General features: G+C 45.4%; 1 protein-coding gene and 1 pseudogene across 1 annotated transcript; both read left to right on the forward strand.

Annotated features, from left to right (window-relative positions):
- Nucleotides 1-2865: 2865 nt before the first annotated feature.
- On the forward strand, nt 2866-6964 carry DBX1 (developing brain homeobox 1). The gene is made up of 4 exons (XM_036077530.2): nt 2866-3232; nt 3874-3975; nt 5920-6122; nt 6605-6964. The coding sequence occupies exons 1-4, from the start codon at nt 2866-2868 to the stop codon at nt 6962-6964; spliced, it is 1032 nt and encodes a 343-aa protein (XP_035933423.1).
- Nucleotides 6965-10706: 3742 nt separating this feature from the next.
- Nucleotides 10707-11567, forward strand: LOC118526321 (large ribosomal subunit protein uL30 pseudogene; annotated as a pseudogene).
- Nucleotides 11568-26132: the final 14565 nt, after the last annotated feature.

A 26132-nucleotide genomic window follows, 5' to 3' on the forward strand; every position in this document is an offset into this window, starting at 1 on the left:
CTTTCGTCCGATTTCTTGCTTCCTTAGGATTTATTCTGCCTTTTCACAGGCGGCCAGCCCTCGCCCCCACCCTCACTTTTCCTCTGCGCCTTAGGAATGCTTCAGGGGGCTCTGCAGACAGACCGCTGGAGGCAGGGTCCACGTGGATCGCAGCAAGGGGTTGCTTCCAAAATGTCAGGGCCCCTTTTTAAAAGCAGAGAAGTTAGCAGCAGTTAGTCTATAGTAAGGCAGAACGACCGAGATGTATGTGTGTGTGTGTGTGCGCGCGCGCGCGTCTGCGTGCGCGCGCGCGGTGTTGGTGGTGGGGGGACGCATGGAGCGTGTCAGTAGGCAGGATAATAACTAAAAACTACACCCAGAGAAATGCCCTAGGAGGAGAAGAAGCCTAGGGAAGAGGATGGCGCTAGGAGGGCTCCAGACTGGCTTTGCGTTCTTAGCGCTCCTCCCCTCCCTCCTGAAAAACCCTGCAAACAGAGGGCTATTCCGACCCTCCGGAAGACTGGGCAAGCGCTTCATTGATGGGTAATTCAACACCTGTAGTCATCGCTTTCCTCTAACTCGGGAACTGGCTACAGCTCCAAGAGGGGAGGAAAAGAAAGAGGGAGGGAGTGAGAGGAGAAGGGGGGGGGAGGAGGAGGAGAATTGGATCTGAGAAGGGTTGGGGGGAGAGAATGCAAAAAGCAGAGCCTGTCTCCCAGCTTCCAGAAAGCAGTTGGGGACAAGGGTAGTGGGGAATTGATAGCGATGGAAAACTTTGTCTTGTGGCAAGCTTAAAGTGCAGGCGTTCAAACAGTTTAGACTTTGCTCCCCTATTTTATTGCAAAACTTCAAAAAGAGAAACTTTCAAAGTTCGTCACAGATGTCCCTCGACCGTTTCAGGGGACTCCAATTAACTCGAGTAATGCATTTCACATATTTAAATAGCCACTTATTTAAAAGTTGTTCCTTTCCTTAGAGGTTTTCGGCTGCCTGCCGCCCAGTGTGCCTCCATAAGCGTCTTGGGCTCAGAAACTCCATACTTGCGTCATCTTCGAGCATTATAATTCGGCTCCAGAGCTCAGCCCTAAATAACTTTTTAATTTGAATCAAGGGAGAGCTTTAGCGGGCTCCGTTTCTGGTTTAATGTGATATAAATCGCAGATGCACTTTTATTGAATGGTTAAAGCAGCGACATGGAGATCATCAACACAAAACGCCCTGAACAAAACCATCGAGAGAAATAAAGCTGGTTAATAAGATTTTTGAGAAAGCTTTGTGTTAAAAAGCAAAAAGGAAAACCAGCTGAAGGTGACAGTTAGTTCATGGTTAATAGGATCAGGGCGGCCTGGCGGGGCTGCACACTTCTCTTTGGGGAGGTTCAGCCACACCAAAGAAATGAATGGAACATTTAACACATCTGTTATCTCGCCGAACAGAGAAACGGGAATCGAGGTTCAGCACCACCCCAGCCCCAACCCAGAGTAAAGGGAAGGACTGTCTCCACGAAGATTCTCATTTGAGGCCCCAGATTAAGCATAGACTCTCCTGACTGTGGGCCAGCATTCTTGGGAATGGCGTTCTTCGAGCTGTTTTCACACGCTTGTACACTGCAGTTAATTAAGAGGCTGCAAAACTTTGGCTGAGTTAAGCGCCCAGCAATGGGTAGAACCCTCAACCTTCGCTGCTATGGTTTTAAAAGTCCAGGCTGTAAGTTACAAATGAAACTGCGTAAAGCTCCTTGAGGTTGGAAAGGGGCCAGAGTAGCGTTCCAGTGTTCAGGTCGCCTGGCTTGAGGCTGCTTCCGGCAGGAGTAAGCCCTGTGCAAGTGGAATACCGCCGCCTAGCTCTGGTGCGTTGCTGCTCTCTGATCCTCTACCAGGCGAGTGAGCTGCGGAGTGCTTCTTGGTGACACTTCTAGAGAAATGTCGCTGAAAATCGTTTTCCAAGTTGCTGGGTTTGCAGAAGGAGACGCATTTTATCATTCAGGTATCTACCAACTCTCTCAAACTCCATTAATTTCCCGACACGAAATAACTCAAGCTAAGACCTCTTCCTCCATCCTTATGGACCCACAACTAATAACCCCAAAGCATCAATTCTAATCTCCCTGTGTTGTTAGAATGGCACCCCACAAACACTGATTTTACCCACCCCTCACATCTGCTTTATGCCTCAGCTGGAGTAGCGTGTAGGGCTAGAGACCCAAGAAGGGAGTATATTTTCGTGTTCACTGACTTGAAATTTTCCATTGCCCACCCCACAAGGGGGAGTGTTATTTTACTGATTGCCTGGAGATGAATTTCTATGAATATTTATTGATTTATTTTCCAGGCTCAGCAGGGGAGCTGCAAATAAATTTAGTGCGTTCTTTAAATAATTCCTTTTCTATGAGGCAAGATGTCATCTGAAACTTCTAAATAGGCATTTAATTAGCCCGGGTGTTGCTTCGGAACAAAAACTCCCAGCGAGAGCTTTGGGGGCGCACTGTATTGCAAAGAGGCGGTCGATATGCAGAATTGATGCGCGCCAGCCTTTGTTGCCAGCCCATTGTGCGGGCCATGCTTATGAAGACTAATCCAATCATAAATTGCACCCCTGCGCCAATCAGAGCGCCCAGAGCCTCCGGCGAATGAAGCTCGAGTGGAGAACTTTGTTGAACTTCATTGTCAGAGCTGTCACTTTTCAAAGCGCTTTAACGGGCGGGCCACTATAAAACCATCACCTCGACGGGAGGACCACGGAGGACTCGCAGACGCCCAAGTGGGATCGTTACTCGGAGACGTTTGCCCAAGAGAGAGAGCACTGCGGGGGCGGGAGGGGCGGGAAGCGAGGCATTTACCCTCCGGCCACTGGAAGAAGGGTTATTCCGCCCGCCCCGCGCCTAACATGATGTTCCCCGGCCTCCTCGCACCCCCCGCCGGGTACCCCAGCCTCCTGCGCCCCACGCCCACCTTAACGCTGCCCCAGTCCCTGCAGTCGGCATTTTCTGGCCACTCGAGCTTCCTGGTGGAGGATCTGATTCGCATCAGCCGGCCTCCCGCTTACCTGCCCCGCAGCTTACCCACGGCCAGCATGTCGCCCCCTAGGCAGGGGGCCCCCGCGACTCTCACAGACACCGGGACCTCAGACCTGGGCTCCCCGGGTCCGGGCAGCCGACCAGACGGTTCACCTCAGACGGCCGCCTCCCCTGCCAGCGAGCCCACGTTTCTGAAGTTTGGGGTGAACGCCATCCTCTCCTCTGCGCCCAGAACCGGTAAGTGAACGCAAAACGCTGAGGGCCCGTCCAGGTGCGAGTCCTTCTGGCTTCGGTTTCCTGTACGCAGCAGGCACCCACTCACACATAGGCGCACATACGTACGCAAGATCCCCGAAGCCTCACGTAGCGCAATGCGAGACTTAGGTCCAGCCAATTCCCGGGAAGAAAAGCTCCAGGTTCGCCCCACCCTCATAATGAACTTGAGCACCTGCAGTCGGAGAGAGCGCACGCCCCTAGGCATCTGTGTTTCTGCCCTCGAACTTCCGGAAGCCAGTTTTTAAAACCCAAGATAATATATTTACTAGCTTAGCTAGTATTATGGACCTGCAATTCTTTGCTTCCCCGCCCCAATACTACCTATCTCGCTAGTGCCCAGGATGAGACTGGGGACAGGGGGCCGGTTCTGAGGTGGGGGGGGGTTCAGGTGGGGGTGGGGAGGGTGGAAGGATACCCACAGATGGCACAATGTTAGGAAAAGATTTCTTTTACTCTGTCAAAACACTGAGGAAGATGCCTTTGAAGCCAGCGGAAGGGTTAATCATATCATGTATTCAATGTTCTGTACAATAATCAAGTACCTAATCAAATTCCCTTTCTGTCTCCCTCCTTCTTTTCCGTCCTCCTTTATTCTCTGCCAGAAACGTCCCCCGCCTTGCTCCAGAGCGTTCCTCCCAAGACCTTCGCCTTTCCCTACTTTGAAGGCTCCTTCCAGCCTTTCATCAGATCTTCTTATTTCCCAGGTAGGTCTCGTCCCCCTTCCGGGGGGCGGCGCCCCAGCCCCAGCCCGTCGCTCCCTGCTCCGAAGCCATATTTCTCCGTCCACCCCTCGGGGTTATGCTCTGGTTCAGAGGTTGCGAGGCGTACAACATTCACGAATCCGTCGCGCCAATTTGATGCCCTATTTAGCACAAGCAGTGACTGCTTGACACTTTGCACCAATTCCCTGCTCTACAAATTAGCAGGAATTGTCATGGTCCCAATTTGAGGCGGTTCCCTTCCCGGCGAGGAGCTGTTGGCATCCCTTCACGCCGCCGTTTTCCCACAGAGTCAGTGCACTTGGCCACGATTCCCCACAAAGGTTTCAGCACCATGACCAATTGGTCAGCTCCTCCGGGCAGCCACACACAGATCGGCCCTCGCCCCTCCACGCCGCCGAGAGACACCTACCAGCCGGGGCTAATTTCTCTTTAAGACTCATTCAGGGCTTCGGGCTTTCACAAGACCACATGGGGTGCCCTCTTGTGTGGGATGCCTGGGGTCGCCCAGGGGGAGGGGGGACTAGATCCTCCCACAACCCCAAACTTCTATTTCCAACCTGATTTCCCAACCTCTTCTCAGACCCTTCCCCCATCGCCTTATCTTTTTAAAGACCTTGAGCTTGTAGAATAAGAAGTCCGAGGGAAGCCCGTAATCAGGTCCCAGTCTAAAGGAGAAACACCTTACACAGTTTACAGGAAGTTTTCATCCTGCAATCCCAGTGGTGACTCAAACTATAGCTCAAAAACTCTGCAACGAGTCAGGACTCAGGCGATAGAGGAGAGCCTATAAAGAGAAGAGAAACTGGGCATGGACGGTGGGGGATGGGTAAAACCACAACAACACTCCCAAATATCACCGAAAGAAACAAGCAATTGATTTTTAAAAGGGGGAGAGAGAATTCACTAACAGCCCCCCACCACCATTCATGCTGCTGCTGCTAATGGAATTTGCTCCCTTTCTCCCTCATCTCAATGCTCTAACAAAAACAACCCGAGCTTTATAAATAGCTTTTCATGTCCATTTAATGAAAATGATTCCGGGAAGAGAAGCCTCTGCCATCAGTATTCTCCCAATGGTCTTGGCCTGCAGTTGTGTTTAGTTTGAAAGTGTAAATCTCTTTTGTCCCAGTAATATATGGCTTTCGCTGCTTGTCCTCAGTCTTTTTCTGTTAGTTCATTACTACACAATTACCATTCACGCTTCATTAGAGTCTCTGTTTCTTTTTGGGTTTTTTTTTTTCCCTCCCTTAAAGCAAAACTCTCCCCCTTTTTATCATGCCAATACCCATTGGGGAGCGGTCAATGTGCTAATTAGCTGCCACTTTTCATGTATTCGGGCCGAATTCTTTACGTTTTGTGGGGGAGGGGAGGAAAGATTAATATGAAAAAGATGAATGCTGATTGGATTTTTCAAAAAAAAAATCCAAAGCGGATTTTCTTCTGTCAAATCAGTAAAGCACCTCATTTTCATCTAAAGAATGCAAAAGCCACCAAGGTGATAAAAGCTTAAGGGGGAAACCCAGTGGCCTCCGCTGTATATTTTATTTTTATTTTTGTAATTTATGTTTTTCTGTTGCTATTTTAGCCGATATACGCAGGTTTGTTCCCTTGAGACTGTTCCCCTGAGACCGTTGAATGGAAAAATGAAGCGGGCTATTGTGGGGGCTGTTTTCTGTGTTTCCGTGGTTTTACCTAATCCGGGTTTGCTTGGTTGAAAGGGAAAGTTATTTGGGCGGAAAGCGCCTTTCACTCTCGCAGGTTTGTAGGTTCCTGCCCTATTCTCCAAGAGGAGAAAAAGGGGAGCTTTAAAGAGATGAAGGGATCAGAGAGAAAAACCGAGGGAGGCCACTGGGGAGGGGCAGACGCTGCGGCCTCGGCGGGACGCCGCCCACTCACTGGTAACCCCCCACCCCTACCCCTCCGCAGCGTCCTCGAGCGTCGTGCCCATCCCGGGGACCTTCTCCTGGCCGCTTGCGGCCCGCGGCAAGCCTCGCCGGGGCATGCTGCGTCGAGCCGTGTTCTCCGACGTGCAGCGCAAGGCGCTGGAGAAGATGTTCCAGAAGCAGAAGTACATCAGCAAGCCCGACCGCAAGAAGCTGGCGGCCAAGTTGGGCTTGAAAGACTCACAAGTGAGGGCGGTCTCCCCACAGCCCCAGCCCCCACGCTTCACCCCTCCCCCACGCATCCTACAACTGGGAGGGTTCTCTGAAATCGGTTAGGTCCCATAGTACGGATGGGGAAAGTAAGGAATAGAGAGGGAATGCGTGCACCAGTCAGCTTCCTTGAGGCTCCTCGGGACAGCCCGCTTCTCTCCCAGTCCCTCCGCTCCCCGCCCGGCTCAGCACACCCCACCCGCCCCCGCAGCCATCCGGGTCAGAGATCAGAGGATGGGGCTAGAGGAGTGAGCTGCTGAGGAGGGGATGAGGGTAGGGTGAGGGCCTTGAGCAACCTGAACCCACTTCAGGGCGTGGGCAGCGGGCAAGGAGGAGAAGGACAGAGCCTCCTACCCTCCCCTGTGGTCCTTCCGGCGCCCCTCCCTCCAGGCCGTTGCTGGGAAGGGCCTGCGCTAACCTCTGCTTGTCCCCCGCTCTCTCTCCCCCCCGCGGCCCAGGTGAAAATCTGGTTCCAGAACCGACGCATGAAGTGGCGGAACTCCAAGGAGCGCGAGCTCCTGTCTAGCGGGGGCTGCCGAGAGCAGACCCTTCCCACCAAACTCAATCCGCACCCGGACCTCAGCGACGTGGGCCAGAAGGGCCCGGGGGACGACGAGGAGGAAGACGAGGGCGCGGGCAGCCCCCGCCACCGCCTAGTCTATCACGCGTCCCCTGACCCTCGGCACCTGCGGGACCCGCGACTGGAAGGACCGCTGCCCGCCTCGCCCGCGCACTCGAGCAGCCCCGGCAAGCCTTCGGACTTCTCCGACTCTGAGGAGGATGAGGAGGGCGAAGAGGAGGAGATCACCGTGTCTTAGAAGCCCTCGCCTCGGCCTGGGTACTGTTTAGAAGTGCTTTGAAATCGAAGAGGCGGGATTCCGTCAGCCTGTCCGCTTAGTTCCTGCTGCCCAGACGCTGCCACTCCCCTTTGCAGAACGATCACCTCGTCAAGGACACCCCAGCCCCTTCCATTGCCCAAAACGGCCTTTCCCTCCCCCACACCACCTCCCAACAGCTCTTTCCACGTTAAGTGAAACTTAGGTTTTGGTCCCAGCCTTAACTTTTCTACCGGAGCTCCTATCTTGCTTATTGCAAGCTATTTAAAACACAGTGGGGGTGTTTACACCTACAGCCTGGGTTTAGCTGTGAGCCAGGCTCTGCAGGTCTTTAGCAGTGACAACTCAATAAGGGAGGAAACTCTTTAATGGCAAAGGAAACGGAGTTAGGAGTCACAACATCCTAAGTATGTAACTCCAAGACCTTGGACTTCCTAGATGCCTCCACCTCCCTATCTTAGGTTGGAGGGTCTTCTACACAGTGACTCTGGTAACCCAGTCTTTCCATAGCAGCTCCCTCAGAAACCTCAAGTATTTTTTTAAAAATGTACACACACACACATACACACACACCCCTGCCTTCTGGTCTAAGGCACAACATAAATATTGAGTCTTTTCTGTCATAATCTCAATGCTCTCTGGGCAAAAAGTGAGTTGTTGAGGGAAAAGTCTATCTCTATTTCTGTATGCATGTTTTAAAGCTTTTTCTTTATAATTTCTGTATCCATAGTATATGCACCAAGCACTCTACCTTGTGCCCTTTTATTATTTCTGGGGAGATTTCACTGACCTGCAAGGTTCTTGAGCACTGGGCATGAGGTGAGCAGAGAGAGAACCCTCAAGCCTCTTTGATTTTGATTTTGTTTTTTACTGAACTTTGCTGTCTTTGCACAGCTTTTATGAACTGTACACTATTTTGTACACATGTGTTGTATGGATATTTTATACCAATGTTATTGTGAATGACTATAAAGGACTGATTAGACTTTCTTCTCTCTCTTTTTTTTTGCAATGGCTTTTAAACTTTAAAAAGGTAGCTGTTTAATTGCATAACTTATAAAGAAATACTTATTTTGTATTTTTACCTTGTACAGATTTTTATATATGTATATATGTACCAAATGAACAAATACCAAATAAAAAGTAGAATGGACACAGTGGTCAAGTGATCTCATTAATTCACAGAGTGTCAGAGCTGAAAGGGATGGAGTTTCTAGTCCAAGTGCTACTGGAATTTATAGAAAGTAAGCTGATATTCAAGAGGGGAGGCACATGTCTAAAGCCACCCAACTGCTTAGTGGCCACACTAGAACTAGAACCCATCTCCGATTCTTGGGCCAGTGCCTTTTCTGCTTACCTGTCCCATAAATAACCATATCTGCTATGGTGACAAGTAGCTCCAGTAAAGTGGTACCAACAAGTTGAGTCTGCAGTAATCCTTCTCCTCTTCTCTAAGAACTGAAATGATGGACTAAAAGAAATCAGTGAAAGGCAGTTTAAGCGGTTCAAGCTTATAATGCTTTTCCTTTCCCTCCCTGAAGGCTTATATAATTCCTAGTCCCCAGGGAAGCCCAAAGTTGCTCTTGACTTTTGTGTATAAACTGATTTTCTTAGGAATGTCATCTGCAGCTGACTTGGGAGCCCAGATACAGACTCTGGGGTGCCCAAGTGAAACTAAATTTCTTTAAAGACTAGCTTTCAACAGAAAAAATTCATTTAACCAGCAACTTAGGAGCAAAGAACATCAGGTAGAACCCTGGTTAGGGTTTCTGTGTGCTTTAGGAGACTGGTCTCTTAGCCACAGAGACCCACATTTCTTTATTAATCTAACCCATGCCCCGACAGCCAGGGCGGAAAAAAAGTTGCTAAGCTTAAATTTCAGTAGTTTATATCGTATTTGAAGTTTGAATTTTTCTTTTTTTTTTTAAAGATTTTATTTATTTATTTGACAGAGACAGACACAGTGAGAGAGGGAACACAAGCAGTGGGAGTGAGAGAGGGAGAAGCAGGCTTCCTGCGGAGCATGGAGCCCGATGTGGGGCTCGATCCCAGGACCCTGGGATCATGACCTGAGCTGAAGGCAAACGCTTAACGACTGAGCCACCCAGGCGCCCCTGAAGTTTGAATTTTTCTATTCTCTGTGTAATTCTCTTTCCAAAGAACACAAGGCCTCTCTCCAGATAAGGTTCTGATATTCTCCCCTGCTGGGCCTGTTCCTGACACTGGTGATCACTATTTTCATTATTGTTTAGACATGATCCTGGGAACTTGAAAAAAAAATTCTCATTGTCATAATTATCTTAATCCAGGAAACCCTCCACATTTCCCTCTCGACACATATGAAAGTACCTAGCATGGCGTTCTGTATGTCGTAGGCACACAATCTTTTAGACAAGAAACTCTTTGCTCTGAGTGATTCAGGCAGTTTTCTCCTTTCCTCTGCTGTTGCCTGGACATTCAGAGATGAGATCCTGAGCAGAAGCGGCCCACTTTTCCCTCCCTGCTAGCTCAAGCCCACATTTCTTATTTACAGTCAAGAACTATTTTCAGGCATGGGGATGGATTAGTGTCTACATTTGGAGTCAAAGTCCTTCAGAGGCACGCTCATGTTCATTGCAGCACTATTCACAATAGCCGAGAGGTAGTCCCATTCACATCATTCACATTATTCACAATAGCTTCTGCAACCCAAATGTCTATCGATGGATGAATGAATAAAGAAAATGTGGCATATACACACAATGGATTATTATTCAGCTTTACGGAAAGAAATCTTGTCACATGCTTAACATGAATGAGCCTTGAGGACATTATGCTACGTGAAATAAGCTAACAATAAAAAGACAAATACTATATGATTCCACTTATATTAGGTATCTAACACAGTCAAATTAATAGAAACAGAAAGTAGAATTGTGGCTGCCAAGGCCTGGGGTGAGGGGGAAATGGAGTTGTACAATGGGCACAAAGTTTCAGTTTTACAAGATGAAAAAGTCCTAAAGATTTGTCATGCAACAATGTGAACACGGCTAACGTTACTGAATGGCAAATGATTAAGATGAAAAGTTTTACATGTGTTTTTTTAATCTCAATTAAAATATATTTTTTAATTTAAGTAAATTGGAAAAATAAGAGTTAAAAATTCAGCAATGATCAAAATTATGACCAAATGAAAAAAGTTTGTGGTAAGCAATATTATCATAATACAATGTAGAATTCAAAGCAACAAGCATTATATGATATAAAGTTTTTCTAAATTAAGAAAAGTTAACGGGGCACCTGGCTGGTTCAGTCAGTAGAGCATGCGACTCTTGATCACCGGGTCATGAGTTCAAGCCCTACGCTGGGGTTAGAGTTGACATGAGAAAAAAAGAGAGAGAGGGGCGCCTGGGTGGCTCAGTTGTTAAGCGTCTGTCTTCGGCTCAGGTCATGGTCCCAGGGTCCGGGGATCGAGCCCCGCATCGGGCTCCCTGCTCCGCGGGAAGCCTGCTTCTCCCTCTCCCACTCCCCCTGCTTGTGTTCCCTCTCTCGCTCTCTCTCTCTGTGTCAAATAAATAAAAAAATCTTAAAAAAAAAAAGAGAGAGAGAGAGAGACCTTTCTCTTTCCCAGCTAGCATCAGGGAGGATGCAGAAGAGCAGAAAAAGAAGGTTCCTGCTGTGTCAGAAACCCTTAAAAAAAAAGCCAAGGAATTTCGCAGAGTTGAAGATCAAGCATCTGAGAAAGAAGTTTGCCGAAAAGATGCTTTGAAAGGCAAGGAGGGAGCTTATCTATGAAAAGCTAAGCATTCCCAAAAGGAATATAGGCAGATGCTCAGAACTGAGATTCGAATGGGTAGGATGGCAAGAAAAGCTGGCAACTTCTATGTACCTGCAGAACCCAAATTGGCATTTGTCATCAGGATCAGAGCCGAAAGGTTTGAAAGGTGTTGTAGCTTCTTCACCTTTGCCAGATCATCAGTGGCACCTTTGTTAGGCTCACCAAGGCTTCAGTTAACATGCTAAGGATTGTGAAGCCAGAGAGAGCATGAGGGGACCCAGACCGGAAGTCAGTGAATGAACTGATCCACAGGTGTGGTTACAGCCAAAATCAACAAGAAGCGAATTATCCTGACAGAGAACACATTGATTGCTCGATCTCTTGGTAAACATGGCATCATCTTCATGGAGCATCTGATTCACGAGATCTATACTGTTGGAAAACATGTCAAAGAAGCAAACAACTTCTTATGGCCATCAGATGATCTTCTCCACCAGGGGGAGTGAAGAAAAACATCGCCCATTTTGCAGATGGCAGAGATGCTGGCCACAGGGAAGACCAGATCAATAGGCTTATCAGAAGGATGAGCTAAGGTATCCACCATGATTATTTTTTGTAATCTGGTCAGTTAACAAACAACTACTTTCAAATTGGGGGAAAAGAAAAGAAAAGAAAGAGAAAAGAAAAAGAGGAGAAAAAAAAGAGAAGAAAACCCAGAAAAGGAAAAAACTGCTCTGCAGATTTTTAAAAAAAGTATACGCTACTCCCCGATATTCACAAAGCTTTACATCTTGAGAACCACACGTGCCACGTTTTAGCTCATTTTCGTGTCCTTTTTAGCTGAGTGTCACAAGCGTGAGGACCATGTCCATTTTGCATAGTTTCCCTGGTGGCATGCATAGTAGCTAATCCATAGTGGGTGTTTGATTTGTGTTGAGTGAATAAATAAATTAAAGGGGCAGACAGAGACACTCTAGAGTCTAGACCATAAGTCTGGAAGTTATACATCTTTCAAATGAGTTGAAGGACAACTTAGGTCAATAATTAAGAAAAAGAGACCAAATAAACTGGCCAAATGTGTTTTTCCAAGTCAACCCAATTACTTTAGTCTGAAAGACTGAAATAGTTGTTATCTATCAGTTGAAGAATAATAAATAAATACTAAAATTTGTGGCAGGCAGGCATTCTGCTGGATGCATTCTGCCAGGTGGTGATCTCATCAAAATGCAGATCATAATTCAGGGCTCTGTTGTGCAGCATTGCTAACCACCTGTTGGTTCATGGAACACACTTTAAGTAGCAAAGACTCACATGAGTTTTATCCTCACAGTAACCCATCTAAGGTAGATACTATTAACCCCACATACAGATGCCAAAACTGAGGCTGGGAGTTTGGGTAATTTCCCATGGTTACCTGAGCTGAAATTCAAATTCAGGTTCACCTAACTCTACTACACCATCCTGCTCCCTTGACTAATCTGGTAAAAAATCATTTAACCAAACCCCAACCAATAAGAACTCTCTAACAGAGCTTTATGCTTTTTAATATTCTGAAGGGACAAGAAAAAAAAAAATCAATGGTTCTTTAAAACCATGATTATGCTCCTAAGTCTTTCACCCCACCACCAGCCCTCTCTCTCTGTGGCCTAAACCAGTGATCTTCCAACTGGTGTTAAAACCCCTTTACACTCTGAAATATCTAAAAGATTTTTAGTAACTATGGGTTTTATCTGTTGATATTTTCTGTATAAGAGATTGAGACTGAGAAAAATATTTATTCATCACTTCATTTTAGAACAATTTAATCAAATAGCAATGTAAATGCGATGTTTATGAAAATTAAGTATATATTACAAAACAAAAAAAATAAAAGAGTACGATTGTTTTACATTTTTGCAAATCTCTTGAATGGTTGGTTGAAGAGAAGACAGCTGGATTCTCTTATCTATTTCTTCAGTCTGTTGTGATATGAAGAAAATTTGTCTTCATACAGATATGCAATTGGAAAGGGAGGAGTACTTATATAGCTTTCTTAGATAATTGTGGCTATTCTTTGATACAACAGCAAAACTTGACAAGTGGTAGTTTTTTTTAAAGGTGAGTTGCAATCTGGAATCTAAAATCCTATCAATGAACTTTCCAATTCTGATACACTAAAATCTATGGGTCTATCTTGCATTTTGAATGGATATTTTACCATGTATGATTTTATAACATCATGCATTGGTCATTTGGAAAACATTGGTTCACTGAGTTATGCAGATATTCTGAATGTTGATACTTTTATGTATTATCAAATAACACATTTGTTCGTATCACCACCCATCTCATCATAAAAGCCTTTTAGTATTGAGAAACTGTCAAGTTCATGGTAGTAGATACAAGTTTTCCAAAATTTAAATTTTTATTTGAAAGCCCAACTTTTATTATTGAGACAACAGTGTTTTTTTCAAACGAAAGGCTCACTTCATTTTTGAGAAAATATCTATGAGATACTATTGTTTCTCAGTCATTCTTTCAAGTAAAAATGGGGTTCTGTGAAAAATGTGCCTAGTTCAAACAACTGCACAAGTGCTAGTCCTTGAAAAAATTATCGCACAGAAGTGCTTTATGCACACTTCTCATTTCATACTATATAATATTAAAAGATCATATATTTTATACCTAAGTGTTGGAATTTAATGACAATAATATTTCCTGCCCCATCACTTATTCTTTTTTTTTAAAGATTTTATTTATTTGAGAGAGAAAGAGAGAGAAAAAGCAAGAGTGCACAAGTGAGGGGGCGGGGCAGAGGCAGAGGGAGAAGCTGACTCCCTGCAGAGCAAGGAGCCCGATGTGGGACTCTATCCCAGGCCCCTGGGATCATGACCTGAGCCAAAGGCAGACGCTTAACCAACTGAGCCACCCAAGTGCCGTATCTTAGAATATTCTCAGAAACACAGAATCTATAAGCACATACTCCCTTAGCCATCAGAAGGAGACACCATGGCACATGTAACCTCTGGAAAGTCCCAGTGCACAGTTATGGGAGGGTCTTGGGGGACTCCCAAGGTTCCCCAGATCACACTTTGAGAACCACTTACTTTCAGGCCAAATTCCTACTGCCCCATGTAAAAACTTATCTACGACCACACCCAAGCTTTCTACACATCCTCATTTCACCCCCTCCTCTGTCATCTTTTCTCTTCCCTGAAGGAACCCCTTCTCCATCTGTGTTCAGCCCATCTTTCTCACTGGCACCTTTTGTATGAGCATTTAAAGATTTATTTATTTATTTGAGAGGGAGAGGAAGCTTGTGAGTGGGAGGAGAGGCGTGAGGGAGAGAGAAACCGAAGCAGACTCCCTGTTGAGCGGGGAGTCCACACAATGGGGGGATCTCATGACCCTGAGATCATGACCTGAGCCAAAACCAAGAGTCAGATGCTTAAGTGACTATACCACCTAGGTACCCCTCTATGAGCATTTAAACATGATCAAGTCTATCCCTTCCCCCAAACATACCCTAAAACATCTCTTTCCCCTGTTTCCCTCTCACCCCTGCCAGATGTCTCTCAGCACCTGGAGCCAACTGAGCCTCATTCTGGGACTCTTCACCCTCTGCGTTTCCCTTAACTTTTTTTTTTAAGATTTTATTTATTTATTTGACACACACACACACACACACACAGCACAAGCTGGGGGGAGTGGCAGGCAGAGCGAGAGGGAGAAGCAGGCTCCCTGCTGAGCAGGACCCTGAGATCAGGACCTGAGCTGAAGGCAGATGCCTAACTGACTGAGCCACCCAGGCGCCCCTCCCTTAACTGTTGATGGTCCTCAAAGCTTCTATCCTTAGCCCTTGCTGCTTCTTCCTGTACGAGCTTCTCCCTCTCTGGTTCCAGCTAACTTCTGAGTCCTCACGAGTTCCAATCTCAAAGATCTCTCTCCTCAGCTCCAGACCTAGTTAACAGGGTTTGGATATTTGGCCTTCCCAAGAACTTGTTAAATCCCACATGCCCAGGACTAAGTGCTATGTCGTCTAGTAGCAACACTCCATTCAAACAAAGCGAAGCAAAACAAAACACCCTTGCCCCTAATTCCACGAATGCCTTCATCTCTCTTGTTCAAAAAAATTGCTCAAAAACCCAAGTGCTGTTCCTGACACCTCCCTCTCTCGTCCACTCCATACAAGGAATCAACCACTAAGGCCTATCCCTTATTAAATACTTAATTGATTTTCTACTCTTCTTTTTATTCTTAATGCTACTACCTAAAAGAAAAGCTATTTTATTATTATTTTTATTTTTATATGCTAAATGCAGATTGGCATTTTGGATATATCATACTTTTCAATCTACACTATGACTTTTTAATCCCATTTTACAGATGAGGAAACAGACTCAGAGATCTTCCCGATTATCCTTTCCCCAGGACTGAAAGCATCAGGGAAGGCTTCTTGGAGAAATTTGACCAGAGCCTTGAGGGATGGTATATTTTTTACGGAATAGGAAGAGAAAACCGTATACCATACTGGTTCAAGAAAGATTTACAAGAAAGAGCAGATGGAGGAATGTTTCTGGAATGTGTTTTGTGGACACTGACATTGTAAGGAGATATTTCTACTTGGAAGCAATGACTTAAAAAAAGCAGCCACTAGCAAAACATTTCCAAAATGCCTCTCTTTCCCTTTCTTAGTATAAAGGACTAATGGCAATGACTACTAAGTGCCAGTGTGCTGGGCATACCGCTAAAGCTTTCATCTACTTTGCACGTAGCCTTTGCTACAATCCCGCTTGGGAGTACCAATATCTTCATGTGGCAGAACGGGAAACTGAGGCTGACTCCCCCCCCCCCCCCCCGCCCCATCTATCCAGACGGCCGAGACTCAAGCACATTCTCTTTTCACTAAGGGCAGAGGCATCATAGACCCTAAATCTCCACCCCTTCCCCCACCAGACTACCAACTCCAGCCTCTACCAGAGGCCCTTTCGGTAAATATTTACTCCCTTTCCTTTAAAAAGTGTCTTTAGCTGGAGCTTTGCCATCCAAATTTGGACAGTATTAACTAACCGTGGAAATGGTTTTCCTGGCAAAGACCTACCTACGTCTGTGAGCTTTACACTCTTCAGAAAGAAAAACGTGTCCCTGATTTTAAGTTGATGACGTAACTTTAAAAGAAAGAAAGAGGGCGCCTGGGTGGCTCAGTCGTTAAGCGTCTGCCTTCGGATCGGGTCCTGGGATCGGGTCCTGGGATCGGGTCCTGGGATCGGGTCCTGGGATCGGGTCCTGGGATCGGGCTCTTTTTTCAGCGGGGAGCCTGCTTCTCCCTCTCCCACTCTGCCTGCTTGTGCTCCCTCTCTCACTGTCTCTCTCTGTCAAATAAATAAATAAAATAAAATCTTTAAAAAAAAAAGAAAGAAAGAAAAAAAAAGACTTTTTGGTGCTGGTGCAAAAACAAGCCCAATTAAGCACAGCATAGAATCCCCGATGGACTCCTGCAACAGAAAGAGGACATCAGGTAGAAGCTAAGGCAATCGGAATAAAGCATTGACTTCAGTTAATAATAATGTATCGCTATTGGTTTATGAATTGCAACAAATGTACCACAGAAAGGTAAGGTGTCAACATTAGGGAAGAGGAGCGCCCAGCATAGGGGAACTCTCTGTACTATTGGTGCAGCTTTTTCTGTAAATCTAAAATTATCCCCAAATCATACTTTTATTTTAAAAAAATCTGTTTGCATAGATGTGTCGATAAGGAGGAAACATGACCACATTCTGTATAGTTTAAATGGCAAAAATACTGTCCGAACACGGTGCTTATGAAAAGGGAAAGTGGAGTTTCCATTCATTCTTCGGTAAATCCAGAGCAACAAAAGTGTGCACTCCATCCCCTGCCCGAACTCCGTGGGGCTGATGATTCTATTATTTAACCCACTCATCCTTATTCCCCCCCGCCCCACACCCCCCACCACCAGGATAATGCCTCCTGGAATTCTTTTTGGCACAAACATCTTGTTTCAGTACCGTGTTTAGACTGGGATGGAAAGAGGATTACTTACACCACATAGGCAGCCCGACGCGAAAGGACAGGCCACCCCCTACACTTTCCTCAACTTTTCTGTAAGTACCACACCCCAGCAATCACTAACAAACTAAGCAAAGCAGATCAAAGGGTGAGAGAGCTGAGTTTTTATTGTTCCTAGCAAAAAGTTTCATTTCAGCTAATAGCTGCCACTAAACTCCTCATTCTCAAGTCAAAAGGACTTTTCTTTTTACTGGGATTGATGATTAAGTAGTGCTAAGGTTTGTGTTCCAAGAAAACTCACCTTTTAAAGCTGTAGCGATGGGAAGGAAATGACCAGGAATGAACAATAATCATTGACAAGACCTTGGATGGACTAATTTATGGAGGCCTGTTTTATGTACAAGTATCTGAGAAAGTAGGTTCTCATACAAAGTCCTAAGTTTTCCTTGCCCCAATAATAAATTACCCCTCACCTTTGTTCAGAGCTTTAAAATTTTACCTCACATCATCTCATTTGATTTTTACCACAACCCTATGAGATAATCAGGGCAGGATTCATTTTTCCCATGTTCCACATAGGCTCAGAACAGTTGATTGATTTCCCCAAGTTGGCACAGCCCGTAAATAGTAAGGGTGGTACGTGAACCAAGGTTTCTGAACTGTCAGTCAGGGCTCTTTCATTTCACAAGTATCTATTTATTGAGTGCCTCCTCATGTCTAGGTCTCTGGTTGTTCCTGAGGGTAGAGTGGTACCTGAAATAAACAGGAGCTTGGTCTCCGCGAGCTTGCAGTCCAGTGGAAGAGGAAGAGAATAACCAAGTCCGTGAACAGATGCATATATAATTACAGATTGTGATAAAGGCCGTCGGGGAAATAGGGGGCAAAGCTAACCAGACAAAAGACTCTTTAAGGAGGTAACATTTTTGCAGAGACCAGAAGGAATCACTGGGGCACGTACTATGGAAAGAATGATCCAGACTTCTTGGGACAGAGGCTGTAAAGGGCATGACAGAGGTGGGAAAGGCTTGCAAGGAACTAAGAAGCAAGATGTGGGTAAAGAGAAGAAGAGCATGGACCAAAATGGAGCTGGGGAGATGGGCAAAGAGGGAATCCGTCAGACCTTTATGGACTCAGTAAGGGACTTAAATTTCGTTCTACTCAGGTCAGGGAAGCACAGAAATGTTTTAAGTATGGATCAACGTGACTAGATGTGGGTTTTTAAAACATTGTCCTGAACACTAGGTGAAGAATGGATTGAAGACTGATCTAGTTCTATCTATAGGACTGTAGGCAAGAGTGGAAGCAGAATGATCAGTTGGCATTAGTTGGGAATTATGGTGGCCTGGACCAGGGGAGTGCAGTGAGGATGGAGAGAGGTTGAAGGCTAAAAGAAGAATCAACAGGTTGTAAGAGTGGATTAAATGTGGGAGGGGAAGGAGTCAGAGGAGTGCATTGTTCAGTAAAAAAGCCAGCCATAGACCATACATGGATTCATTTCTGAAAAAGAGAAGATATATTTGTTAATAAAGATCCTAAAGAGAATATAACTTGAGTTGGTAAGTCAATTTTGGTGGAAGAGAGAGAAAATCTTAAATGACAACAGTTTACAAAAATATGCATATTTCTCTTCCATATACAACTATGGCGCTGGAATGGTGGCTCCAAGCTCATCAGCATCTCAGGCCTTCTGGATCTTTCTGTTTTCCTCAATACTCAGTTCCCACTTTGGGGTCTGTGACATTTTGATTTATAGTAAGGAATACGTATTTGGTTTCTGGCACAGAACTCCTAAAATCCTTGGAATTTCCTAAGTGATTAGGATGGTAAAGGCCTTTATGTTAATGAGGTCACTTTTGGAAAGCACCTGAGGATGGGGGCTGGTTGCCCAGGGAGCCCACCATGTGATTAGAGGTTTGGAACTTTCAGTCCCACCCCCACCTCTGGGGAGGGGTGAGAGGCTGGAGATTGAGTTCGATTTCCAATGATTTAATCAGTTGTGTTTACATAATGAAGCCTCCATAAAACCCCAGAAGGATGGGGTTTGGAGAGCTACTGGGTTGGGGAACATGTGGAGATTTGCGGAGAGGGGTAAACTCAGAGAGAGCACCCCCACATCCCTTGCCCTATGCATCTCTTCCACCTTGCTGTTCCTGAGTTTTATCCTTTGATAATACACCAGTAATATAGTAAGTAAACTGGTCTCCTGAGTTCTGTGAGCCACTCTAACAAATTAATGGACCCCAAGGAGGGGGCTGTGGGGACCTCCAACTTATAGCCAGTCGATCAGAAGCACAGGTGGCAGCCTGGACCTGCGGTTGGTATCTGAAGTACACATAGCCTCACAGGACTGAGCCCCTTACCCGTGGGATCTGATGCTGTCTCCAGGTAGACAGAGCCCTGAGTCAGGCTCCACACTCAGGGGGGAGTCTGCTTGGGATTCTCTCTCTCCCTCTCCCTCTGCCCCTCTCCCCGCTCTTGCATGCACGCACTCTCTCTAAAATAAATAAATAAATAAATCTTAAAAAAAAAGTCAAAGGGAGAAAAGAGAAGGTGAAGGGCATGTCCTTTTCCTCAAAGAAGAGTCCCTGCAGTTGTGACCAACAGTTCCCCTTCTCCGCCGTGAGCCAGAGCTTGGTGGCAGAACGGCACAGAGCCGCAAGGGAGGGAAGTGTCATCTAACTTCTGGGTGGTTCTATGACAGAAGATGAAGGGGAGATTAACCACTGGGGGCAGCTCTCATTCTCTCTCCACACAGCCAAAGTCTGCAGTGCCTCTGTCCGTGAAGCAGGTGGTGGGCGGTGATGGAAGGACATTTCGTGTTTCCCCTTACGGTTAGGCCTTGCTTCAGTTGTCTACTTCGGGAACGCACTCATATATTATTTGTGTGCTTCTTATTTAAGCCAAAGAAGGGCTGGAGAAGGAGAAGGAGCTTGTACCAGGACTGGGTGGAATAGAAGGCACCAGCAAAGGAAGATGGAAAGGAGGCAGCCCTGGAGATGGGACGAAAATATGTTGTCAGAGACACAAAGAGGAGAGACGTTTCCAGAGGTAGGGCCATGCCCACACGCCCGAAATTTCTTAACAGCAAGAAAGATGAGAATAGAAACTGCTTGACTAGATAGAAATCATCGGGGACCCTGAGAGGACCAGTTTTGCTTGACACACAGGGGCGTAAGCCAGATGGAAGCGAATTGAATAATAGATGCCCCAGAAACAGCCCAATGTACACGAAACCTTGCTGTTCGATAGAAAAGGCATTCCAGATCAATGGAGAGAAGATGTGCACTTCGGTAAAGGGTGTTGGGACGACTGGCTCTCTAAAATTCTGCATTATATGCAAAACTTCACTTCAAAAGAATTGAAAACCTAAAAACCTAAATGTGAAATGCAAAATTTTCAAATAATTAGGAAAATATATCTGTTGTAGATGCACAAAGATTTAGTACAAGTCGAAGACCACAGACAGGATATATACTCAATTCTTGCCTCAAAAGCAGCAGGAAGTGAAATGAAGCTGGGCAGAGAGCATGGAGGAGGCTTGAATTTTGTCATTTTTTAAAATCTGAAGGACATTCGACAGTGTTAACATCGTAAATTCTGAGCGATAACAATAAGGTTTATCATACTGTTCTCTGAACTGTGTTTTAATATATTGAAAGGTTTCTCAGTGCCGAAGAATTTAATAGGAGAAGAGGAAGTGGAATAAAATTATAGGCCAGTGTCTTAGTTTGTGCAGACTGTTGTAACAAAAGTACCATAGACTGGGGGGCGGGGGGTGGCTACAAACAACAGGAATGTCTTCTCACCATTCTGGAGGCTGGAAGTCCGAGATCAAGGTGCTGTGGTTGTGTCTGATGAAGTCCCCTTCCGGGTACAGAAACAGCTGTTTTGTCCATGAGGAAGACCGCTTCCTCACATGGAGGAGGCAGCAAGGGAGCTTCCGGAAGCTTCTGTCATCAGGGCACTAATCCCATTCATGAGGGCCCCACCCTCAGGACATAATCCCTCTGCACAGGCCCCACCTCCAAATCGCATCACACTGGGGGTTAGTTTTCTTTTTTTTTTTTTAAAGATTTTATTTATTTATTTGAGAGAGAGAATGAGATAGAGAGAGCATAAGAGGGGGGAGGGTCAGAGGGAGAAGCAGACTCCCTGCCGAGCAGGGAGCCCGATGTGGGACTCAATCCTGGGACTCCAGGATCATGACCTGAGCCGAAGGCAGTCGCTCAACCAACTGAGCCACCCAGGCGCCCCTGGGGGTTAGTTTTCAACATAGGAATTTGGTGGGGGCAGGGAAGCTGGACACATAGTCCATAATCTATAGACATACAGCCTATAGCAGCCAGGGTTTTTAAAAATGAAACAGCATAATCCAGCAAAGAATGAATTAGGAAATCTCAGTGTAAATCCCATGAGTAATGTTTTATGAAATGTTTGTTTCAAATGCAGAACATGTGTGTTGGTGCGTGACTCCGTGCCCGCAGGTGCACGTGTGAGTGTGTGCTTACGCAGTATGAGTGCGCATGCACTGAGCTGCTTTGTGAAACATATTTCTTAGGGTCATAGTCAAAGGAATCTGAAAGCCACCTGGACAAGCATAGACAAGTTTTCAAGCCGGTGGACTATAAAAGGAAGCGGAGCAATGGAAAGTATCTGAAAGGTATGTGTGGTTCAACAGGGGAGGTTTTTGATTTTTTTTTTCCCTCTGTATTTTAAGTTTGTAGATTCTGGATCACATTTGTGGGCTGATGGAAAGAGAAGTCAACAGAGAAGTAGAGTTTGGGAATCAGGTTGGGGTGGTGGGTGGGAGTGAGGATGAGAGTGGGGTGTGCTGGGCACTGATTATACACACAGGGGAGTGTGTGTGTGTGTGTGCGTGTGAGTGTGTGTGCACGAGGGCGGCTGCAGAGAAAGACATTCCCGGGCCCTGTACCCCAGGCCACGGCTGAGAGTGCGTGTGATGTGACAAGGCAGCTACACAGAACAGGCAGGCCAGCAGGAAGGCAGGACAGAGCTCTAAGAGCAGGTGCTTTTGGAGTTCAGGAAAGACAAGGGGTGGAAGTGATCTAGGAGGTGAGCCTTTTCGGGGGTCATGGGGTGGACTCAGGGATAGACGCTGAATGGGGCAAGGAGCAAAGCGGCACTGGGGAAATGGGATTCCCTGCAGAGGGAAGTGGGGAGAAAGGGGAGGTGTTCTGGTAAAGGGGAACAGAGGATGGACAGGCACAGGGCTTTAAATTCCAGTCGGGAGGGGGAAACTGGGATATCAAGTTGGCACTCTCTTACTCAAGGTCAAGTTACAGGTAGACAGAGTAATAACACCTAAATGCCTCTTACTGCTTACTAGGTACTAGTCTACAGATCAAACATTTATTTCCTAACTTATTCATCATAACAACCCTATACGGTAGGTTTATTTAATAAATTTATTTTACATTTACAGATAATGAAACTGAGGCACAAAGTGTTAAGAAACTTGCTGGAATGGGGTGCCTGGGTGGCTCAGTCGGTTAAGCGGCTGCCTTTGGCTCAGGTCATGAGCCCAGGGTCCTGGGATCGAGCCTGGCATCGGGCTCCCTGCTCAGCAGGAAGCCTGCTTCTCCCTCTCCCTCTGCTGCTCCCCCTGCTTGTGCTCTCTCTCTCAGTCAAACAGATAATCTTTAAAAAAAAAGAAAGAAAGAAAAGAAACTTGCTGGAAGTCACACAACTAGCAAGTGGTAACGCAGAGCTTCAAACCTAAGCAATCCTGCCCCAGAGGCCATGCTCTTAACCAGTACTAGTCTATACCACCTCTGCTAGTTAGCTGCTCTCTGGTAGATGGCACATAGTTATTCCAGACATGATTGGACCACAAAAGGAAGGGCATGATTTGGAAAATGACATCTTTGTCCTATTGTGCCTCAAACTTTTGCTATTTGGTCTGAATTACACCCACAAATCATTGCTGAGCCTGTGCTGTGTGCTAGGCATGCTACTGAAATTGGTTAAGGCATTGCTCATAAAACCTCTGTTACACACGCTTGGTATTTGCCTGACTGAGAAGAGTAGAAAGACTTTGATCTTGGACTAACTTTTAAGTTAAAATGTATTGTCAACGAGGCAGTATGTTGTCTGAGAAGACAGACCTTGGTTCACATCTTATCTCTGCCATTTATTTCTGTGTGTACCTTGGCTAAGATATTCATTTTTTTTAGACCTCAGTGTTTCCATAATTAAAATGGTAGAACACTGGCAGGGGCCCAAGAAAGAGAGAAAAAGGATCAGCTTGCTCACTTGGCTCTGAATGATCCTATTTTGATCTACCAATTGGCATTGAATGAGATCACACATTTCTGCTGAAATAAGAAAAGAAACGAATACAGACCAACAAGTCACCAATTCGCTCACATAGGGTGGAAAGGCCTATGGTCAAATGCCATGATTCTTCATTAGGGAACGACGCCTGAAACTTGAGCTCTTTGGCATGGCGTCCTCACTATGTAGGTAGATTGCTGCATACTAATAACTATTTTATACTTTCTTATCACTTTGCCTCATCAGCCTCCCTCACATTTTAAGGTTGCCTATCGTTGGGAAAAAGGAGGTTTTCCTCTTAAATTCTTTCCAGGTATCTGCTTGGCAGTGGTAGGCCCTCCTACCGCTTATACTGCCCCAAGGGTCATCACTCATTTTTGAAAAGTAGTTGACGTATTAGTTTCAGGGGTACAACATCGAGACTCATCAATGGCACACATTTTGCCCACATTTTGCCGTGCTCACACGGTAAGTGCGGTTACCATCTGTCACCATACAAAGTTATGACAACATTGACTATATGCCTTAAGCTGTACTTGTCATCCCCATGACTTATTTTATAATTTATTTCATAACTGGAAATTTGTAACTTTTAATCCCCTTTACCTATTTCACCCATCCCCCCACCCTCCTCCCCTTTGACAACCACTAGTTTGTTCCTTATAATTCTGTTTCTATTTTCTTGTAATTATTTTGTTTTTTAGGTTCCATATATAAGCAAAGTCATGAGCTATTTGTCTTTCTCTGACTGACTTATTTCACTTAGCATAATACCCTCTAGGTCCATCCATGTTGTCATGAATGACAGCATCTCATTCTTTTTATGGCTGAGTAATATTCCATTGTGTGTGTGTGTGACACATTTTCTTTATCCACTCATCTATTGATGGACACTTGGGTTGCTTCCATATCTTGGCTATTGTAGATAATGCCACAAGAAACATAGGGGTGCATATGTCTTTCCAAATTAGTGTTTTTGTTTTCTTCTGGAAAATACCCAGAAGTAGAATAACGGGATCATATGGTATTTCACCTTTTAGTTTTTTTTTCTATACTGTCTTCCACAGTGGCTGTACCAATTTACATTTCCACCAACAGTGCACAAGGGTTCCTTTTCCTCCACATCCTCACCAACACTTGTTATTTCTTATCTTTTTGGTATGAGTCATTCTGACTGGTGTGAAGTAATATCGCCTTGTGGTTTTGATATGCATTTCTCTGGAAATTAGTGATGTTGAGCATCTTTTCATGTATCTGTTGGCCATCTGAATGTCTTCTTTTGGAAAAATGCCTATTCAGGTCTTCTGCCCATTTTTTTAAGCAGATTATTTATGTTTTTTTGTGTTGAGTTGTAGAAATTCTTTATATATTTTGGATTCTAACCCCTTATCAGATATATCATTTGCAAATATTTTCTCCCATTCAGTAGGTTGCCTTTTTGTTTTGTTGGTTTCCTTTGCTATGCGGGAGCTTTTTATTTTGGCGTAGTCCCAATTGTTTAATTTTGCTTTTTTTTCTCTTGCCTCAGGAGACATATCTAGAAAAATGTTGCTAAAGTCAATTCTAAGAGATTGTTGCCTGTGTTTCTTTTCAGGAATTTTATGGTTTCAGGTCTTATATTTAGGTTTTAATCCATTTTGAGTCTATTTTTGTATATGGTGTAAGAAAGTGATTCAGTTTCATTCCTTTGCCTGTAGCCGTCCAGTTTTCCCCACACCACTTGTCAAAGTGAGTGTCTTTTCCCTGTTGTACACTTATCTCCTTTGCCACAGATTAGCTGACCATATAAGCATGGGTTGGAATTTTTTTTCATGGTGGCAAAATGTCTGTTGCAGCTCCAAGCATCACTTCACGACAGCATTCATCATAGAAAGCAAGAGGGACAGTGGCAAAGAGAACTTTTTCTCCTCACATGAATCTCTTTTACCTCAGAGGAAAATCCTCCGTTCTTCGTTTTGCCTCAGGCCATGATCTCAGGGTGGTGAGATGGAGCTCCATGTTGGCTCTGCTCTGTGCAGAGTCTGCTTGAGATTCTTTTCCCCTCCCTCTCCTGCCCGCTCTGTTCCTCCAGCCCCCCCATTCCCCGCTTGTGCACACTCTCTCTCTCTCAAATAAATAAACAAGTAAATAAAATCTTTAAAAAAAGACTCCCTCTTAAAAAAAAAAAGGGCTCTCTCTTTATACATTAATTAGAAAGCTTTTTTCTTTTAAAGATTTTATTGATTTATTTGAGAGAGAGAGCACAAGCAGGGGAGGGGCAGAGGGAGAGGGAGAAGCAGACTCCCCACTGATCAGGTAGTCCCACATGGGGCTCCATCCCAGGACCCTGGGATCATGACCTGAGCCAAAGGCAGATGCTTAATGGACTGAGCCATCCAGGTACCCCAATCAGAAAGCTTTCTATTGAATTTTTAGAAAACTACTCCTTACCCCTAGGGAATATTCTTCAGTTCAAGCTGCTTCTCCTTCTGTTTTACATAACAATCCCCTCCCCTCCACTCCAAAGGAGGTAAAGAAGAGGCATCGGCTTGAGGAGTGGGGGGTGATTGGGCATTCCAGGTCCAGGAAAGAGAACTTTGATGTTCTCAATTTTTCTGTAAAGTCCAGCAAGAGTCCCTCCAAATCTAGTTTCTACAAGTGGAAGTTCACCTCTTCATTGTCTCAATTCTGTTAAGAAATGTTGAATCAACTACTGTCGCACACACACACCTGTCTCCTAAGGACAGACGCTACCTCTCAGAGGCGGTCATGAATGCTCATGCTTCTGGGGGTCAGGCCGGTGACAGAAATCAGTGCAGGGGGCCTGGACTGGTGGCGACTCTGGTGAGCTGCAGAATGCAGAGCCCACTGAACAAGCTGACTGCTGTTTGCTCTAGCTGATGGTTTCCATGTGGAAATGTAGGGTCAGATTGCCTGTTTTTTAAGAGAAGCTGGAAATGTAGCATTTAAGTGCAATTTCCTAATTTAAAAAAGAAATTGGTGAGCAAACAGATCTGTTGGTCACTGCAGGATTTTAAGCCATCGGTTTTGGAGACCTTGTCTAGCTCACAATAAGGAAGAGAAGTATGTTCTCATTTGGCAACTCATCCTCTC

This window comes from Halichoerus grypus, chromosome 11 (genome assembly GCF_964656455.1).
Source record: "Halichoerus grypus chromosome 11, mHalGry1.hap1.1, whole genome shotgun sequence".
Classification (NCBI taxonomy): domain Eukaryota; kingdom Metazoa; phylum Chordata; class Mammalia; order Carnivora; family Phocidae; genus Halichoerus; species Halichoerus grypus.

What these genes read in the sequence shown, in the direction of transcription:
- DBX1 (XM_036077530.2), top strand. Translation starts at nt 2,866, where the DNA reads ATGATGTTCCCCGGCCTCCTCGCACCCCCCGCCGGGTACCCCAGCCTC. An exon ending in CTCCTCTGCGCCCAGAACCG is followed by an intron (nt 3,233 to 3,873) that starts GTAAGTGAACGC and finishes ATTCTCTGCCAG; the next exon opens with AAACGTCCCCCGCCTTGCTC. An exon ending in TGGGCTTGAAAGACTCACAA is followed by an intron (nt 6,123 to 6,604) that starts GTGAGGGCGGTC and finishes CCCGCGGCCCAG; the next exon opens with GTGAAAATCTGGTTCCAGAA.